This window comes from Sturnira hondurensis, unplaced genomic scaffold (assembly GCF_014824575.4).
Source record: "Sturnira hondurensis isolate 20B ecotype Veracruz unplaced genomic scaffold, ASM1482457v3 Scaffold0017746, whole genome shotgun sequence".
In the NCBI taxonomy this organism is placed as follows: domain Eukaryota; kingdom Metazoa; phylum Chordata; class Mammalia; order Chiroptera; family Phyllostomidae; genus Sturnira; species Sturnira hondurensis.
In genome coordinates this window covers 554,433-573,000 of record NW_028090377.1, presented here as the reverse complement: position 1 = coordinate 573,000, position 18,568 = coordinate 554,433, and the positions used below count along the sequence as shown (strand labels likewise).

Here is an 18,568-nt window from a genome sequence, read left to right as displayed (position 1 = left end):
CCACTCCAGGAAGACAAACTATCCAGTTAAAAAATGGGCAAAGGACCTGAACAGACACTTCTCCAAGGAGGACATACAGAGGGCCCAGAGACACAGGAAAAGATGCTCAGCATCACTAGCCATCAGAGAGATGCAAATTAAAACCACAAAGAGATACCACTTCACACAGGTCAGAATGGCCATCATAACCAAATCAACAAACAACAAGTGCTGGTGAGGATGTGGAGATAAAGGAACCCTAGTGCACTGTTGATGGAAATGCAGACTGGTGCAGCCACTGTGGAAAACAGTGTGGAGTTTCCTCAAAACACTAAAAATGGAACTGAACTGCCTTTTGACCCAGCCATTCCACTGCTGGGATTAGATCCTAAGAATCCTGAAACACTAATCCAAAAGAACCTATGCACCCCAGTGTTCATAGCAGCACAGTTTACAATAGCCAAGAGCTGGAAGCAACCTAAGTGCCCAGCAGTAAATGAGTGGATCAAAAAACCATGGTACATTTACACAGTGGAACTCTATGCAGCAGAAAGGAGCTCCTATCCTCTATGACAGCACAGATGCAACTGGAGAGCATTATGCTGAGTGAAGTAAGCCAGGGGGTGAAAGACAAATACCATATGATTTCACCTTTAACAGGAACCTAATCAACAAAGAAGCAAGCAAAATAGAACCAGAGACTGAAATAAAGAACAAACTGACAATAACCAGAGAGAAAGGGGGAGGGAAATAACAGAAGAAGGGAAAGGGTTGTCAAAGAACATGCATAAAGGACCCATGAACGAAGCCAAAGTGGGGTAGGATTAAGAGTAGGAGGTGGGGGGAAAGTGGTGGTGGTAAAATGGAAACAACTGTGTTTGAACATTAAAAAATAAGAGAGTGAACATTGTATGTATACAGACATTTAAATAATCTTTAAATTTTTTTAAAGTTTATTTTACTGATTATGCTATTACAGTTGTCCCATTTTTTTCTTCCTTTTATCCTCCTCCTCCCTGCTTCCCACCTCCCTCCTTAGTTCATGTCCATGGGTTGTACATATAAGTTCCTTGGCTTCTCCATTTCCTATACTATTCTTAACTTCCCTGTCTATTTTGTGCCTAGCTATTATGCTTCTTATTCCCTGTATCTTTTCTCCCCTTCTCCTCCTCCCCCTCCCCACTGATAACCCTCCATGTGATCTCCATTTCTGTGATTCTGTTCCTGCTCTAGTTGTTTGCTTACTTTTTATTTTATTGGTTTGGTTGTTGATAGTTGTTGAGTTTGTTGTCATTTTACTGTTCAGTTTTTTTTTAAGGATTTTATTGATTTATTTTTAGAGAGAGGGGAAGGGAAAGAGAAAGAGGGAGAGAAACATCAATGTGTGGTTACCTCCCATGTGCCCTCTACTGGGGACCTGGCCTGCAACCCAGACATGTGTCCTGACTGAGAATCGAACCAGCAACCCTTTGGTTCCCAGGTTGGCACACAATCCACTTTGCTACACCAGCCAGGGCCTGTTCATAGTTTTTGATCTTCTATTTCTTAGATAAGTCCCTTTAACATTTCATATAATAAGGGCTTGGTGATGATGAACTCCTTTAGCTTTACTTTATCTTGGAAGCACTTCATCCATCTTTCCATTCTAAATGATGATGTCTTCCAGCTTTTCTGGACAGAGTAATCTTGGATGTAGGTCCTTGCCTTTCATGACTTTGAATACTTCTTTGCAGACTCTTCTTGCCTAAGGTTTCTTCTGAGAAATCAGCCGATAGTCTAATGGGAACTCCTTTGTGGGTAATTCTCTCCTTCCCTCTTGCTGCTTTTAAGATTCTCTCCTTATCTTTTATCTTGGGTAACTTAATGATGATGTGGTTTGGTGTGTTCCTCTTTGGGTCCAATTTTTTTGGGACTCTCTGGGCTTCCTGGAAGTCAATTTCCTTCACCAGATCTGGTAAGTTTCCCTCCATTATTTGTTCAAATAAGTTTTCAATTTCTTAGTTTTCCTCTTCTCCTTCTGACACCCCTGTAATTTGGATATTGTAATGTTTAAGTAAGTCCCTTAGCCTCTCTTCATTTTTTTGCATTCTTGTGTCTTATGTTTCAATTGGATGTTTATTTCTTTCTTCTGTTCCAAATCGTTGATTAGAGTCCCAGTTTCCTTCCCTTCACTGTTGATTCCCCATGTTTTCCTCTATTTCACCTTGTGTAGCCTTCATTTCTTCCTTCATTTTGCGACTGCGCTCAATCAATTTTGTGAGCATCCTGGTTAACAGTTTAACTCTGCATCAGATAGGCTGGCTATCTCCTCATCCCTTAGTTCTTTTTCTGGAGTTTTGATCTGTTCTTTCATTTGGGCTATATTTCTGTCTCGGTGCACCTGTTACATGGTAAGGGGTGAAGCCTTAGGTATTTGCCAGGGCGGGGCAGCCCTCTTTGCTGCATTGTGGTGCTGTCGTTGGTGGAAGGGTCAGGGAGGGAACAATGCCACTTGCTGTGCTCTTGTCCCTCTTGTCCCACTTCCCTCACTTCCCTCCCTTCCCAACAAGCAGACTGCGAACTCTCCTGTGAGGCTGGGAGTCTCTCCTGCCACTGCAACCTCCACAGTTTTTTGTTTTGACAGCCAGGGGTTTTGAGTGTAATTTAGTTTCCCATGCTGAAACCTGGGTTTCATCGTCCCTCTCACTCCCGTTGTTTCTCCCAGCTATCTGCGCTCAAAAGTGGGATCTCCAGCGTGGTCCGCCAGCTGCTGCCTTGCCACGTGTTGTCTCTGCCCCAGCTGCCTGTCTCCACCCCTCCTACCAGTCTGGATGAATGCTTTTTAATTCCTTGGTTGTTGGACTTACATGCAAATGATTACCTGGCAGTTCTGGTTGTTCTGGGCTTTTAGTTTGGTTGTTACCCTTCTTTTGGTTGTGCGAGGAGGTGAAGTGTTTCTGCTTACACTTCCATCTTGGCTGCAAGTGTTAAAAAACTTCAAGTCTTGATGTAGTAAATTATATTTGTCCTGATGCTGAAGCTGAAATAAAGCTTGGGTTATTATGGTGTAGAGCTCCACGTTATTTTATTTGGAATTTTTGCATCTATAGTCCTAAGTGAGATTAGGCCATGGCATTAGCCATTTTCTTGCTGGGGCAAGAAAAATATGAGTGAGTTTGCAACCCCTTGCGGTGCCAGAGAGTAACGGGGCTGAAACAACGGGAGGCGACTGGGAAGGGTTCCCACCGGCCAAATGTAGGCCTGAGAGAGCAAAAAAAACACCCCAAAACAAAAAACCATGTTAGCATTAGATTATAACCCATAAAAGAAAACATACATCCATTAGTTTATGCTCAGATAAATAAATTATTGAATACATATATGGGGGAAAAGAGACAGTTCTTCCTTACAGTAGAATACCAATTAATAAATGTAGGTGGAATAAGGGGACAGAAAGTCATCATTAGGCAAATAAACATTAACACTTGCTGTAAGCAAGAACAATTAATGGATGCTAAAATCAGTGGGCAACATTCTAAGGGGCAATAAGACATTTACACAGCTTCAAAGAATCTGCTCACAAGATTCTTACTCATTTCAAAGGAGAAATTTGTAATTTCATAGTGGAGAAACTCAGCACAAACCACCCCAGCCACGTGACCAAAGTTCCCTTGACCCCCTGCCAGGAGGCCCTGAGAAGGGCACAACATTGCTTCTGGGGTCGTCTTGCCAAAAATGCAGACTCTCAACCTAATCGTGTGAAAATGGGAGGCTAACCCCAACTGAGGGGAATTCCTCAAAATGATGAGCCTGGACATTTCCAAAGTGTCAAAGTCATGAAAGGCAAAGAAAGATGGAGGGACTGTCAGGCTGAAGGAGATGAAGGAAACACACGACAAAAGGCAAGGCAGGATCATGAATGAATTTGCCCTGGGCCCTGAACCAGAAACGGAACATCAGGGGCAGACAGTTGGCCAAATCTGAATGTCCACAGGTTAGAAGAACTGTACCAATGTTAATTTCCTGATTTTAATAATTACACCATGGTTTTATAAGTTGTTACTATTAGGAGAAGCTAGATGAGGGTACAGGGGAACTCTATTAGTTTTGCAACTTTCTGTAAATCTAAAATTATTTTAAGACAAGAAAGAAAAGAACAGCAGTCACCGAGGTAGGGAGCGGCGGACACAGACCTTGTGGGGCTAGATGGCCACTGCCAGAGCCCAGGGTCCCACCTTCTGACCACCTTATACCCGCCATGTTGTTCTGACCTTCTTCCACCCCCCATGGGACTTTGATTCCCGCCACCATTTTTTGCTCCTTGAAAGAGATAAGCTAACACCAAAGGAGGATTCCAAAACGGCCCCACAGGGCGAGGGTGATGGGTGATCATGAATGGGGGCTACTGCAGATGATGCCCAAGGACACAGCAGGCCTTTCTGTGCCCGGCTAAGCTGAGGCTGAAACATGGGATGGTGTACAGACCTTCTGCTTAGCAACTACCACGGACAGTGCACAGGGCGAACTTAGCTGGGACAGACACCATGATCTCTACCATTTCCCTAAAGCTTCCTGGGGTCTATATTATTAGCCTCCTGAAGGAGGCCCCAGACAGCTCACCTTACTTGGTCATTTGGTGCTACTGTCCAGTCCCAGAGTAGGCCAGGGTGGTGACCCAGTCAGCTGTCCTCCTAGAGGTGCTCTACACTGGCCTAGTCCCAAGGCTGGAGAAGCCTGGTCTGGCCTGACCCCAGAATGTGGGGTGAGGAGGAGTATGATGTGGCAGTGGAAGGGGGAAGGGTTCTGTGGGTCCCTTCCCCTTGGAATTTTAGGGCATGGGAAAGAAGTAGCTCCAGCCCAAATTGCAGAGCCTCTGCACTCTGCCTCCGCTCTCCGAGGAGACATTCTGAGGGCTAGCAGAGAGTGGCAGGTCAATCTGGCCCGTCTTCTTCCGGCCAGATCTGCCATACTTCTGTATTTCCAGGGAACGTGATAAAAGTCCCCGAGACTGAGGCACAGGGATCATGCTGAGAGAGAGAAATAAGGGCCCTCCTTCTGCTCTCTGCCTTGAAGGGGGTGCAGGGGCAGCTTCCCTCCAGGACACTTGTTAGCACGTTTGGGCCCCAAAACAAAGGGGGCAGGAAAGTGCAAAATTCCTGCTTTGGATTGTGGGGCTGAGGAGGGATCTTGCAGGGGCTGTGAGGAGGGAAGAGGCCTTAGGCTGGGTGAAGAGTGAGAAGTATGAGGGAAAGGTAGGTTAGTTGCCACGCCACAGCCGAGGGGCCTTTATTGGATGTTGAGGGCACTGGGCAGGTAGGTAGATGCTAGAGGTTATGGCACACCTTCTCAGGGTGTAGTGGTGCCCGGATGTCCAGTTTGTGGATCTTGCTGTCCTTATCGATAATCTCCAGCCGCAGCTTGGGTGACCGCTTCTCAGCCTGGGATGAGGGCAGATCAGGGCTCTTGAGTAGTTGCTTGTCTGAGTCCTCCACAGTGATGCGCAGAGTACAGCCCCCTGGCAGCAGGTCTTGTTCGTAGGCGGCTGCCAACTGGTTCACTACGCGGCGCTCTACCTGCAGGTGACAGGTGAAGTAGTGTCACTGCTGAGGCCTAGGCCAACCTGGGACCTGAGCCTGAGGGCCGGGCTCTACCACTCACTGCTAGGGCAAGTACTTACTCAGAGCTTTAGTTTTCTCATCTGCAAAGGGCTAACAACACACAGCTTGCAGGACTGTGCAGGACTGTAAGGACTGTCCTAAAAACCCAATGATGTCAGCCCTGGCCAGTGTGGCTCAGTGGACAGAGCACCAGACTGCAAACCAAAGGGTCACAGATTCAATTCCCAGTCAGGGCACATGCCTGAGTTGCAGGCCAGGTCCCTGGAATGGGGTGCATGAAAGGCAACTATGCACTGATATTCTCCTCCTCTTTCTCCTTCCTTTACCTTCTCTCCAAAAATAAATAGGTTAAATCTTAAAAATAACAACAAAATACCCCAAAGATATCAGTTTCTGAGGTTCCCAATCCAGTTCTCCATCCTGACAGGGATTCACACTTGGTCACCCTCCAGAACAGCGGTTTAACTTGATCATCCTGCATTTCTTCTTCTATGGGCATCTGCTCCGGGCATGAACACCTCCAGGCAGGAAACCCAGGACCTATGTCTGGGGGCACAAGGAGGGAGGTGTGGAGGCGCTCCCTTCTCTAGGCTCCTGTGCTCACCTCGTGCTTGATGGAGCGGGCACCATAGTGCACATTGTAGCCGTCGACCAGCACGTCCGCCACCTCGCGGTCCCAGAGCAGTGTGATGTTGTGCCGTTGCTTGGCCTAAGAAAGGTCAAAGAGGAGCATGTGGCCCAGTGCTTTCCAGCTCTCATCACTCACGCCTGAGGCCTGGGCGTGCGAGGGACTGTGTGCTCAGGGCCACTGGCCCCGTACACTGTGCTCTGTCTTTCGGGAGATGGTACTCCCAGCACAGATATCCCATCCCCACCCGTGGGCAGTCCGCACTCTTACTCTCTTGGCCCAGAAATTCAGTTCCTTGTTGACTAGCTGGATGAGCTCCGAGTGGCAGAAGGGGAGGAAATAGACGATCTCATTGATTCGTCCCAAAAATTCATCCCTCCGGAAGTGAGCCTGCAGGGCCAGGTAAGGGGTAGGGTTAGTTCAGTGACCCAGATGGGAGTAAAGGCAATTACTGGACCCCAGTGGGGAAGGTTTGGGGGGTTCTGTAGCTTTAGGATGACTAAGGGGATCCCCCCTCCCAAGGCTCCAGCAGGAAGGACAAAAATCTTACTTTCAGGATGGGGCGAATCACGTTCTCCTTGAAATTCTTGGATATGGTGATCTTGTCATTGATCTGGACATCTCCTGTAGAAAAAGCAGCATAAACTGCCAACTTCTCATACCCAGGGGGCTTTGGGAGAGATGCCTGCCCCTTGACCCCATCCCTGAAAGAGCCCTGGTCCTGTCCCTGATGATCTGTGTGACCCTGGTCAATATGTCAGATCCTCTGGGCCTCGACCTGGTCTTCTTACCCGAACAACGACAGGGCGGCACTGGGTACTTTCTGAGGCCCTTCTAACTGTTGTGCGCTACAAAGCCTGGGGTTCCTTAGGGTGCAAACTGTGTGAGGGAGAGGAGGAGTCAGGACTGACTTGAGTTCTGAGTTGGAAGAAGGGGGCTGGAGGGCTTGTTCAATTCCAAATGGAAGGGTGACGGGTGTGGCCGTCTGTCTGATGCCCTCTTCCTCCCAGCACTCTCCTGCCCACCCACACAGGAAGGCTCCCTCTCCTCAGTTTTGGATCTGCTGTCCCACTGTCACACCGAAGTATCTCCATCTGTGGAGTATGGGTCTCTTCAACCCCCTAAGACCTCGGCCTCTTCCTGGCCCCCCAACCCTGGGTGGCTCTGTCCATTCCTCTGTCTGGAACTCTCCCATCACCTGAGACTTGGGGCTTTATAGAGGAAGTGAGGGCACTGTCTCTGTTTGGTACAATGCTTAGTATCTGGTCATTGTCAGCTACGGACGAAACTTCCTACTAAGACCTAAGACTTCACCAAGGCCTAGGACACCAATGCTATCCTTGCCCTCAAGAGATGTGCTGGTTGCCTGGGCGCTAGCCAGTTGCCTAGACAGCTCAGCCATGTGCTGTACCAAGGTTCTCGGCGATACGGTTATGGCTCATCTCCAAAGCTTCCTGCCTCAGCTGCAGTGCGTGCTGTGCAATCTCGTCGCTGGCCACGTTGGAGGTCATAATGAAGATGGCATCCTTGCAGTCGATGGTCTTCCCTTTTCCATCTGTCAGCCGGCCCTGGGAAAGAACGGTGACTGCCCAGTCAGGGAGCTGTAAGACTGAGAACCTCTTCCAGGTCTCCCCCATGCCTGGCAGAGTCAGCTGCTTGCTCACTCCCTGGGTTCTCTGAGCACTGTTCCCACACCTTGGTTGCAGTGCTCACTGCCCTGGGTGGCAACTATTCCACATAGTGAGCACCTCCAGGTGCGACTGCATCTGCTATGTCATCAATCACAGCACCCAATCATCGCTGGCACCCAGAGATGAGCTTGATTTCACACACATCCATCCAACACACTTTCCTGGAAGCCAACTCTAGTCCAAGCTCTGTGTTGGGGCACTGGAGACACATGGAGCCTTCAACATGCTCCAACAATCTAGAGGAGTGACCCTCAGGAAACCAGCAATGATAAGCCAGTGCCTTGAGCATTATGACAGGGAACACCCAGGTTGCTGTGGGAGTTCAGAGGAAAGTCTTTTACCAGGCCAGTGTGAGGATCAGATATGGTCGAACTAGAGAAAGCTCCTTAGTTAACCAAGCTGTGCAAATGCTGGGCACTTCCACCACAGGGACCTGCTTAATGTTCTCTTTGCACTCTACCCATTAGAAGCCCCAGGAAGGCAGAGGCTGGATCTTGTTCCTACCAAGTCCTGGAAGAGTGTCGGACACACAGTGAGTGCTCACCTGCATGCTGAATGCTTAAATCCCTACAACTCCTACAGAGAAACTGGGGCTCAAAGAGGTTAACTAACCCATTCAAGGTCTCGTGGCTAGCAAATTCTAGAGCTGCGGCTCACACTGTCTGATCACAGAGCCCACGCCCTTCCCTCTGCACCAGATCATACCAACAGTGCAGTATAAATGCTCCATGAAACTTTCCTTCCCTAAATAAAATTTTCTCAGAATCCTGCCAAATTTAGTCTCCATCCTTCGATCCTTGTTGGAGAGAAGCAACTGGGACAAGTGTATGGAGAGGGAGGCCTGCCTGGGATGTCCTCTGGGTCTCAGGCAAAGCATAGCTCCTGCCAGGCCAGGTAATGACTCTGGGGGATGGGTCACTGACCTCAGCTGTTGGCTTCTGCCTGCCCCAGCCTCAGCTGGTAACCAGTCCTCAAGTGTTTCCCTTTCCCTGTTGGCCTGAGTCACAGTCAGCCCTTACTTCCAAAGCCAATGCAATAGCAGACCAGCCTTGGCCCTCACAGGCAGCATGGGAAGGAATGTGCACTATTTGAGCTCCTACTGCATCCTGGGTGTGGTACTGGGTGCTTTTCAGCCTCACTTTACACTGGTCTTGGCACACGCCTCTTACGAAGTGTTACTTCCAAGGGGATCTAATCAAAAGGGCCTCCTGATCCAGGTCCCTGGTTACTCTCTTGTCCCTGCCTTGGGGTGGGACAAGGGGAAGAGCACAAATGAATGTTCTTGAGCTTTTGCCATTAGCTTTCTCACTTATGGGTTACAACACAACGGAATCCACTCCTTAGTATGGACCAGGACTGAGTGTGATGTGCCCAAGAGCGTGCATATGACACTGTGTTTGCAGAGTTCATTCAGAACGGAGTGCACACGCTGCTATACTGGCCAGAGCAATAACTGGTGGCAATTTCATTCTGAGAGATCTGTGCATAACTGGGCCTGAGGATGGGTCCCAGGTGGGTGAGGGGAGCAGGTGCATGTATGACTGACCCAAGGGTGACTTCATGTCTTGCTGTCCTCTGAGTCCTTGGCAATAAAGATGTGTCCCAAAGAGGGAGCTGTCCCTGTCCCACCTCGCAGCAATAACTGGAGTGCATACATTCTGGGTGGGGCATGAATGCTCACCCCAGGCTCTAGGGGCTGTTTTCCCACTGCTTCTGTCCTTGAGGGAGGGAGAGGGTGGGCTCCTTGGGGCCCAGTCTCTTCCTGGGACTTTGGTTCTGTGCCATAGGCTCTGGGGTCATCTGGGATGTGACTGGCATCAGTCCTATTTGGTGCTTTGGTGAGAGCAGTGAAACTCCTGTTTTTCAGAAGCCCAGGCTTGGGAGAACTGACTGTGTGGGAGTGGGGGGCTTCCCTCATGGCCTCAGGCTGGGTTATTAGGTGCCTTTAGAACTCCCAGCTGAACTGCTCTTCGTTGTCTGCCTCCCCTCTGCTCACACTGAATCACAGCCTCTTGCTTTGCCTACTCCCTCTCTGACTCTTTCCTGATGGGCGGCAGGTTCTGTTTCAGACCTTGCCTCTTCTCTGCACAGTATACTCTCCCTGGTTGAAATCCCACCCCTCCCATGGCTTCTATGACCCTCTCGGTGCTGCAGCATTCCAGTCCATACCTCTCCTATGATCCAGACTTCTCAGATGCGATCCAGATGACCGCTCGGACATCTCCACCTGGCTGTCCCTCAGGCATTACTCTTCAACAATTCTGAGCGTCAGCTCCTCACCTTCGTCATCAATTTGCTGCTCATCCTCCTGCATTCCCTGCCTCACTGATGGTGCAGCAGCAGTCTAGTCACCCAGGCCAGAGATCCTGCCCCTCGTCATCCCTGGCCCCTCCTACTCTCTTCCCATCCAATCACTGAGCCCTGCACAGTTAACTTCCTGGTAATTCTCCCCATTCCATTGCCCTGCTTTAGACAGGCCTTCCATCTCCAGGCTGAACTCAATAGTCTCCTCGATGGCCCCTTCTTCCTTCCATCCTCTCATAGCTGCAGAAAAGAACTTTATATAAAGTGTAAACCTGATCATGTTTCTCTCTTGCTTAAAGTATTTAAAGGTTCCCTATGATCCACCAAATAAATCTATGCTCCTTTGCCTGGTATTTTAACTGGCCCCAGTCTATCTTACCCACCTCACCCTCCCATTCTGTTCTCACTGTCCTCTGCAGGTGAGCAGTGCCGCCTCATGCGCCCCGTGCTTTTGCACACTCAGTGTCTACTGCTGTCCCTTCTCCACCCTGTTCATCTGGCACACACTTACTCACCCTTAGGTTTGCTGAATTACCGCTGAATTATGTTGGACAACAGAGCATATCCCCTGATGTTGTGGGCTCTGGCAATGGTTGCAAAAGGATGAGGTCCCTCTCCTCAAGGGGACATATGCATAAATCGGGCTAAGTAAGCTTGGATGGCAGCCTTAGTCAATGAAACCAAGGGCACAGACATCAGAAATGGCAGTAGGCCTGTGGGGCCTGCAGAAGGAAGTTACTGTCAACCACCAAAAGGCAGTTGTGAAGTGACAACAGTGGGGGAGGGGAGGATAGGGCTTCCACGTGGGGCCAACTGTCTTGTAGTCAGCAGCTGCTTTCCGTCCTTCTGGGCCAAGGAGGCCATCAGGGGTACCTCTCCAGGGAAGTCGGAGGCAGAACAGGCTGCTAGACTCTCCCTAAAAGTGAATGCTTCCCTGCAGTCTGTCTTCGGGCCCTGGCTGCATGTTATTATTTATTATTTAAGTGGTAGGCTCTGGAACTGGGCTGCATGGGTTCAAACCCGGATTCCCTCTTTCCAGCTGTGTGACCAAAGGTGAAGTACTTATCGTGCTTTATTTGAGTTTCCCCGTTTGTTATAAGGAAACAGTAATATAACTATCTTCCTAGGGTTGTTGGGAGGACTAAAGGAATTGATACGTGTACATTTTCATAACAGTGCCTGGCACATAAAGCACAAACTTGTCAACTGTTATCATATCTCCCTTCCACCTGTCATTTGGCAGGGAGCCCCTGAAGGGCAGGCAGGTTTGGGTCTGGTGCACAGCTGAACATCTGAGTCCCAGCAAGAGCCCGGAACGGAGCAGGGGGTCTCAGAGAACAGGTGTAACTAAATAGGCGACATCTGAGGGACTGGTCTTCATCCCACCACAGAGTGTCTGGGGACAGGGAGTAGCTGAGGGGCTAGGAGGACAGCAACAAAACTTGGGCAGGGGCAAGAATCCTGGGCCAGGTGGGGAAGGTGGTAGGAAACCATGGGGACATATGAATGCGGGTCTTCTTGGTAGGTACCTCGTCTGCTATTTGGTCCAGGGGGAGTTTCTTCATGTACCTCGCCTAGTGCACCTGTGACATGCAAACCGAAACTCATTCCTGCTTCCCAAGAGTTGGCAGGGCTAAGTGGAAAAGGTGGGCCAGACTCTCCCTGACAACGTGCTGGCTAATACAGCACCTGCACGGGAGAGGAGACTGGGAAGGGTGGTGTCAACCCCTCCACGATCACACAAAGGGGAGAACTGGGGCTCTGGGGTGAGATGTATTTGCAGCCCGATCCTGGCCGCTCCATACAGTAGCTCTATGGCCTTGGACAAATCATTTATAACCTCTGAACTCTGATTCCTTCATCTGTAAAAAATGAGATCATTTCTCGTTGTCCGGATATTGTAACGCTTAGTGATAGCGTCTATAAAGTCTTCAGAACAGCCTAGTACACAGAATGCACTGAATAAAAGGGGTCCTCTTCCTCATTTAGAACTTACTTCACCAGTGTGTGTGTATGTGGGGCGGGGTGGGGGGAGGCAGGCTGTCTCATTTGTGATGAGTTGGGAGCTCCCCAGAAGAGCTCCATGAGCCAGGAAGGTTCTTGCAGCTTATCTTGGATCCAGCCTTCTTGTTTGCCACATGAGGTCCCTGATTCCTAAAGATGAAGCAGAACTAGAACAACAGGTTCAGGCCTCTCTCTCCTGGCACCCGTGCCCTACTCTGTCTCTCTGGAAGGTAGCTTGGGCAGTGCTGGTCTTCCCCTAGTGCCCAGCCTGGGTCCTGGTCCAGAGAGGTGTGGAACCACATCTGCTAAGTGTCCGAATGCACGCATGAGGGAGTAGCAAGTCGAGAAATGATCTGATAGGCCTCTGGGTCCTTGGTTCCCCTGTTCACAGACCTCCACACCTCTAGGCGTCCAGGCCTCCGCTCCGGCCCACACTGACTCTCACCTCATCAAACAGCTGCAGCATGATGGTAAGCACATCTGGATGGGCCTTGTCCACCTCGTCAAAGAGCACGACGGCATTGGGACACTGTTTCAGCTTCTTGGTCAGCTGACCACCCTCCTCGTGGCCAACGTAGCCTGGTGGGGACCCAATAAACTTGGCCACCTGGGAGAAAGACGGAGACATGTTATAATGGCCTTCCCATGCTTTTAGCTTCCCATGTGGGGCACGCACGGGAAGATGGCTTTATACACACTGTTAAAACTGCCTGTTTCGACAAGGAGTATTGACTATCTCCTGGAGTGGCAGGAACCCGGTCACGATGGGACAACAGATAGATCTTTTCTATATTTATTCTTCAGAGCAACTCCTATGCACACAGGTCAGTGACCCTGCTGCATACACATGCCCCCGGAAGGCCAAATCCCAAGGCTGCTGGAATTATGTCAGGCCCCACCAAAACGCCCAGGTAGTCATGTTGACAGGCCCTCCAAACCAGGCTTCCCCGAGGACGTTCACTCACCTCATGCCGCTCCTGGAACTCAGACATGTCCAGCCTGATGAAGCCCTGTGTGGAGAGAGCAGGAGACCCATCGGCGGGAAGGCAGAGGGAGGGTTAAGGAGGACAGCATCTCAGATACCCGCTGAGCTTTCGGACCACACCGACTCAACATCTTCTCCCCCATTCTTATGACACACCCTTTCTGGCTCCTTGCCTCCTTTTCTGTTCACTCATTGTCTGACTCCATTCCCTACCTTAATGAACCTAAGTTAGGTATCCACCCTTCTAAATCTGGCCCAGAATGTCTCTTTTCTCAGGCAGGCTTCTCTCGGTCTGACTACCACATCATCCGCCTAAACGCACATCCTCCCACCCATTCCACATTTCCTGAGGGCATCCTGTGTGTACTTGGCCCTTGGACCACGCCAGTGAACCAGACTTGGTCTCTGTCCTAGAGGGGCACCCACCGAGTGGGGCAAGCAGACCTGGACAAGTCACAGCCAGCGTGGATTGTGATGATGTGGGGGAAGCAACAAATACCCAGACAGCTCCACGGTGCCCCCACCTTTGCAAGTTTGTGTGGGCACAGGCCCCTTTTGGTTTACTTTTCTTTTAAACAGCTAAACCTTTTTATTTCACCTAGAAGTCACCCATAACGTGGCTTGAGCCTTTCTCACCACTGCTGGGCCAAGGAGTGATTTCCAAGGAAATGGTCCCCTGGGGTGAGGCCTGACCATGATCAGCTCTAGCTAGAGAGAACACTGGGTACTGTGGCATTTGTGAGTCAACACAGGCAAAGGACACGCTTCTTTCTGTAAAGACTTTAGGACACTCACAGGCGCCCTGTTCCTCCATCCAGGTCAGGGATCCCCGCACCCTCCCCAGGCTGCTCTCCCCCTGGCACACGCTTCCCAGAGAGCACACACACTGACTGTGTGTCTCGGTGGAGCTGGGGTTAACGTGGTGCCAAGACCCTGAGAGGGAGGGATATCTGAAACGGAGGCCTAGTCTAGCTCAGCCTCTGGTCTGAAATTCACTCAGTGATGTGCTTCTAGTCTTTTTCTCTGTTCTGTCACTCTGCACCCGAAGTACGGAGTGGCAGATCCCAGGCTGGCAGACAGGGGCCTAGGCTTCTAGTCTCGGTTCTGTCACCATCTGTGTGGCCTTGGGAATGCTGCTCCCCCTTTTTGAGCTGTAGTTTTTCCTGTGTAACACAGGCCCTTATTTCCCTTCCTACTCTCACCAGGGACCTGAGGAGAGGACCTAACCATGAGGTGGGAAAGGGCTTGGGAAAATTACAAAGGTCACGTGGGGGAGAGCCCTGCTATCTGAGCACACATAGCATTAGCCGGTAAGCATTTTCAGAGGAACCCTGGCAGCTTAGCCAAGAGAAACACAGGCTTCAGAAGGTTGGGAGGATGGACACGGGGGAGCTGGGAGTGCTGCCCAGAGGGAGCAGTGGGCTGGAAGGCATGATGTGGGTATCTTATAAGAGCTGACAGTCACTTGCTGCTTACTATGTGCCTGGCAATGTCTAAGCAAGTTACAAAGGGCTCAGAACATGTACAAGTCTATGAGGTAAGCACTGATATCATTCCTACCTTACAGATGAGAGCACTGAGTCACAGATTAAAGTAACTTGCCCAAGGTCACTCAAGCTTGACCCTCTGGCTCCAAGTTTATGCTCTGAGCCATTTACTCTACTGCCTCCTATCTGCTGCTCTATCAATCAGCTGAGCTCTTGGCAGTCTGCCTCTGAAGGGCTCTGAGTGTTGTGCCCAGGTGGGCAGTACAGACGAGGGCTTGCTTATGTCAAGGGATCTGGGTTCTTGCTCTCACTGCTTTGCTAAATTGTTAAGTAAATTTAAACACCTCTCAGGGTTTGATTTTCTTGACTGGAATGATTTTCCTGTTTCATACGACCTTAGCTTAGGGTTATCAAGAGGTGAGGCGATGATAATGACAGTAATTTCCAATAGGTGCTGACTGCTTACAAGGTACCAAGAATGGTGTTTTACTTTTGGCCAAGATGGAGGCATAGGTGGAAACACTGGGCCTCCTCACACAACCGAAATTAAGGACAACAAAGATTTAGAAACAAAAACACAACCAAAACAGACAGAAAACTGAACTGTATGGAAGTCTGACAACCATTTAACCAGACCAGTAAGAGGGGTGGAGTTTGGCAGGTGGCGGAGGGATCGTGGCAGGAAAAGGCAGTGGCTGCCAGCCCGGGGCGTGCAGGAGGCACGGGGCTGACGGTGATCACACTCATACATTCGTGTAGGCGACAAAGGGCAGCAAGACAGACCGCGCAACCTAGGACCCCAGCAATGAAAAATAAAGCCTAAAAGCACCAACTGAAAAGGTGCTGGCTTGTGGGAATCGGCAGAAGAGACTGAAATCCGAGAGAGAGCAGAACAAGTGCCATTGTTCCCTCTCAGACCCCACCCCCATATACAGAGTCACAACCCAGCCACTGGGTTGCCCCGCCTTGGTGAACCCCCAAGGCTCCGCCCCTCATACGAAACAGGTGCAACCTGACCAAAAATGGCTCAATCAGAAGAACAAATCAAAGCCCCAGAGCCAATACTTTTAAGCAACAAAGAGATAGCCAACCTATCAGATGTACAGTTCAAAACACTGGTGATCAGGATGCTCACAGAACTGGTTGATTTTGGTCACAAATTAGAGGAACAAATGAAGGCTAAACTAAGTGAAATGAAGGGAAATGCACAGGAAACCAATAGTGACGAAAAAAAAACTGGGACTCAAATCAAGTGAGTGGACCAGAAGGAAGAAAAAAATGACCAAACAGAAAAGAATGAAGAAACAAGAATTCGAAAAAAACTGAGGAGCGGCTTAGAAACCTCCAGGACATCTGTTTGTTCCAAAATCCGAATTACAGGGGTGTCAGAAGGAGAAGAGGAAGACTAAGACACTGAAAACTTATTTGAACAAATAATAAAGGAGAACTTCTCCAATCTGGCAAAGGAAATAGACTTCCAGGAAGTCTGTGAAGCTCAGAGAGTCCCAAAGAAGTTGGACCCAAGAAGGAACACACCAAGACACATCATAATTACATTAGCCAAGATTAAAATGAAAGAGAGAATCCTAGAAGTAGCAAGAGATAAGGAGACAGTCACCTACAAAGGAGTTCCCAGAAGAGAAAACTGATGTAAACAGAGAGATCCCAGCCAACCCCACGGGGTGGTGCAGAGTGGGGATCCTTGCTCCGACCCCTCGGTCGTACTGCCATGTAACCCAAGCCTTTACGGTTCCACCACCCTATTTCAGCATGAGATGCAGAATAGCATTAAGGTTCTTTCTCAAGGATTATGAACTCTAATAATAGGCATTAATAAAGTTGCTCTATTTGGGAGGAATATAAGGGTTAACCAGAGAAAAAGTAAGCTCATAGACCTGATAGAGAAATGATAGAAACACGCAAACAACGCCTTGTGAAGCAGCCGGGTCTGGAGGAGCTGCCGACTCTTTACTAATGAGGCAACTAAAGATCAGAGAGCCAGACTCAAATTCAAGTCACCGACTCCCAAGCTGGTGTTCCTTTCAGAACACGGGCCACTTCAACATTGTGTCCTGTAGATGACACTCCTCACACAGCACCCTTGGGCCCTGGTGGTGTCAGGCACTCTGGTTAGACGGCCTACAGTACAGGACTCATGCATTTGGAAGGCCTCAAACATGCCTGTTACATGGCCAGCAGCTGTCTACGCTGAAACAGATTCAGTAACCAGGAGTTCTGTAGTCACTATCTACTACTTAAAAGCGAAACACATCTATGGTTATATAGAGCTTCTCATGCCTCTCATCTCCCCGTGTGATGGGGGACAAACTGACAAGTTTACAATCTAGTCTACTGTATCTGAGAACAGTAACATTTGAGAGAAGAGTTGAGAGACTAGATTCTAATTTTACTTTTTCCTTTAACTGACCTTGGACAGACCCCTTAATGCTGTAGGTCCGTTTTCTCAGCTGAAAAGTAGATCTAATTTAGCATCTATGCTACTTTCCTCAAAGATGAAATAGGACAGTCGATGGGGTACTGCTGTGGAAAGTAAGAGGTGACGGATGAATCCACATGAGACAGGGGACAGGCGCTCACTGTGTGCTAGAGCCTGAGCTCATCTGACGCTCATAACCACCACAAGGGTGGCAATGGACAGCCTCGCTCTGAGACGAGGAAGCTGAAATGGAGGAGGGTAAGGAACCTGCGGAGGGCCAGTGAAGGCAAGGTTGGAATCTGTGTCAAGGGATGACTGGCTTCAGAACCCGGACCGCCTAGCCCACTGCCCCCGAGCGGCGTTGCCTCCTTCCGCTGGTGGGCCAGATGGTGGAAGATGCCATCAGCACACACCCTGCGCCGGTGTGAGCGTGCCTCCAACAGGACTGGAGCTCCGGCCGAAAGGCGGCTCACACCGCCGGTCTTCTCACAAGCCCCTCTCCTTCCCACACCAGCAAGTCAGCAGACACTTTCCTCCTGCTTCCACTGTGTACGAGTTGTATGAAGACACATTAGGAGAGCTCGGATAAGGAGATTATAATTTGTAATTAAATATTAACCTTCCTGACAGTATTAAAATTAAAACACCCAGAATTCTTCATCCCTAATCAGGTGGCTCCTGCCCGTAACTGCATCTTCCCTGATAGTCTTGTCAGTTTATGGCCCTTTCCAGAGTGCTAATTGTTTCAATCGCTGTCAACCTGATGAATAGTCTTAAAAATACTGTTTCAGTTGGGGCACATTAGCATGTCGTGTGCTGCTTCTTGCCTGCCTGCCTGTCAAGTGGGTCCGCTCCGGGTTTGGCTGAGGTAAAGCACAGCTACTGGTAGAGCCTGGGAGGCTTAGAAGGCTTCGGCTACTTATTAAGCAGAGGAGGCTATGGCTGCAGCTCAGGAGGCCACCCCCGGAGCTGCCTTGTTTCTGTGGCTACCAGCCCCTCGGGAAGGTGGACATGGGGTAGCACATGGAGGTGCTCAGGGGTCTGCTGCTGGGATAGTTTGGCTGGTGAGGCCTGCACAATTCTTGTCACCTCAGATGGGGAGGCTTTCCACAGAAATGAGGCAAGGGCACCTGGGGTCGCAGGCAACCTCTGGTGGTGGGAGCAGGGGGACCTCAGCCTCCACAGTGAGGAAGCTGGTAGGAAGAAGAGTGGGGCCTTCGATAAAATGTTTCTGCAGTCTCCAAGGATTGTTTTCTCTGACATTTCTCTCTGCATGAAAGCACTGCCTGCCAGCCTAGGAAGTCAAACTGAGCAAGCCTTGGAAAACCAGGGTTTGAACAAGTAAGAGACGGGGGCAGTCCTCTCCTATGGAGAGTACAGGGCTCCGCGTCTGGGGAAAAGGGGGCTGTGACCACCCCACAGCTTAGACAGGAGACATCTGTTTTAAAGCTTATGT

General features: G+C 49.7%; 1 protein-coding gene across 1 annotated transcript in view; it reads right to left on the bottom strand.

The window, feature by feature from the left end:
• Positions 1-3,304: 3,304 nt before the first annotated feature.
• Positions 3,305-18,568, bottom strand: part of CLPB (ClpB family mitochondrial disaggregase) — a 147,308-nt gene continuing 132,044 nt past the window's right edge. Inside the window, exons 10-16 of the mRNA XM_037068592.1 lie at positions 13,169-13,213; positions 12,649-12,810; positions 7,616-7,772; positions 6,755-6,828; positions 6,475-6,594; positions 6,181-6,285; positions 3,305-5,531 (exon numbers count right to left, since the gene is read on the bottom strand). Of these exons, the coding sequence (XP_036924487.1) occupies positions 5,283-5,531; positions 6,181-6,285; positions 6,475-6,594; positions 6,755-6,828; positions 7,616-7,772; positions 12,649-12,810; positions 13,169-13,213 (912 nt within the window). The 3' untranslated portion in view covers positions 3,305-5,282. The remainder of the gene's footprint in view (positions 5,532-6,180; positions 6,286-6,474; positions 6,595-6,754; positions 6,829-7,615; positions 7,773-12,648; positions 12,811-13,168; positions 13,214-18,568) is intronic.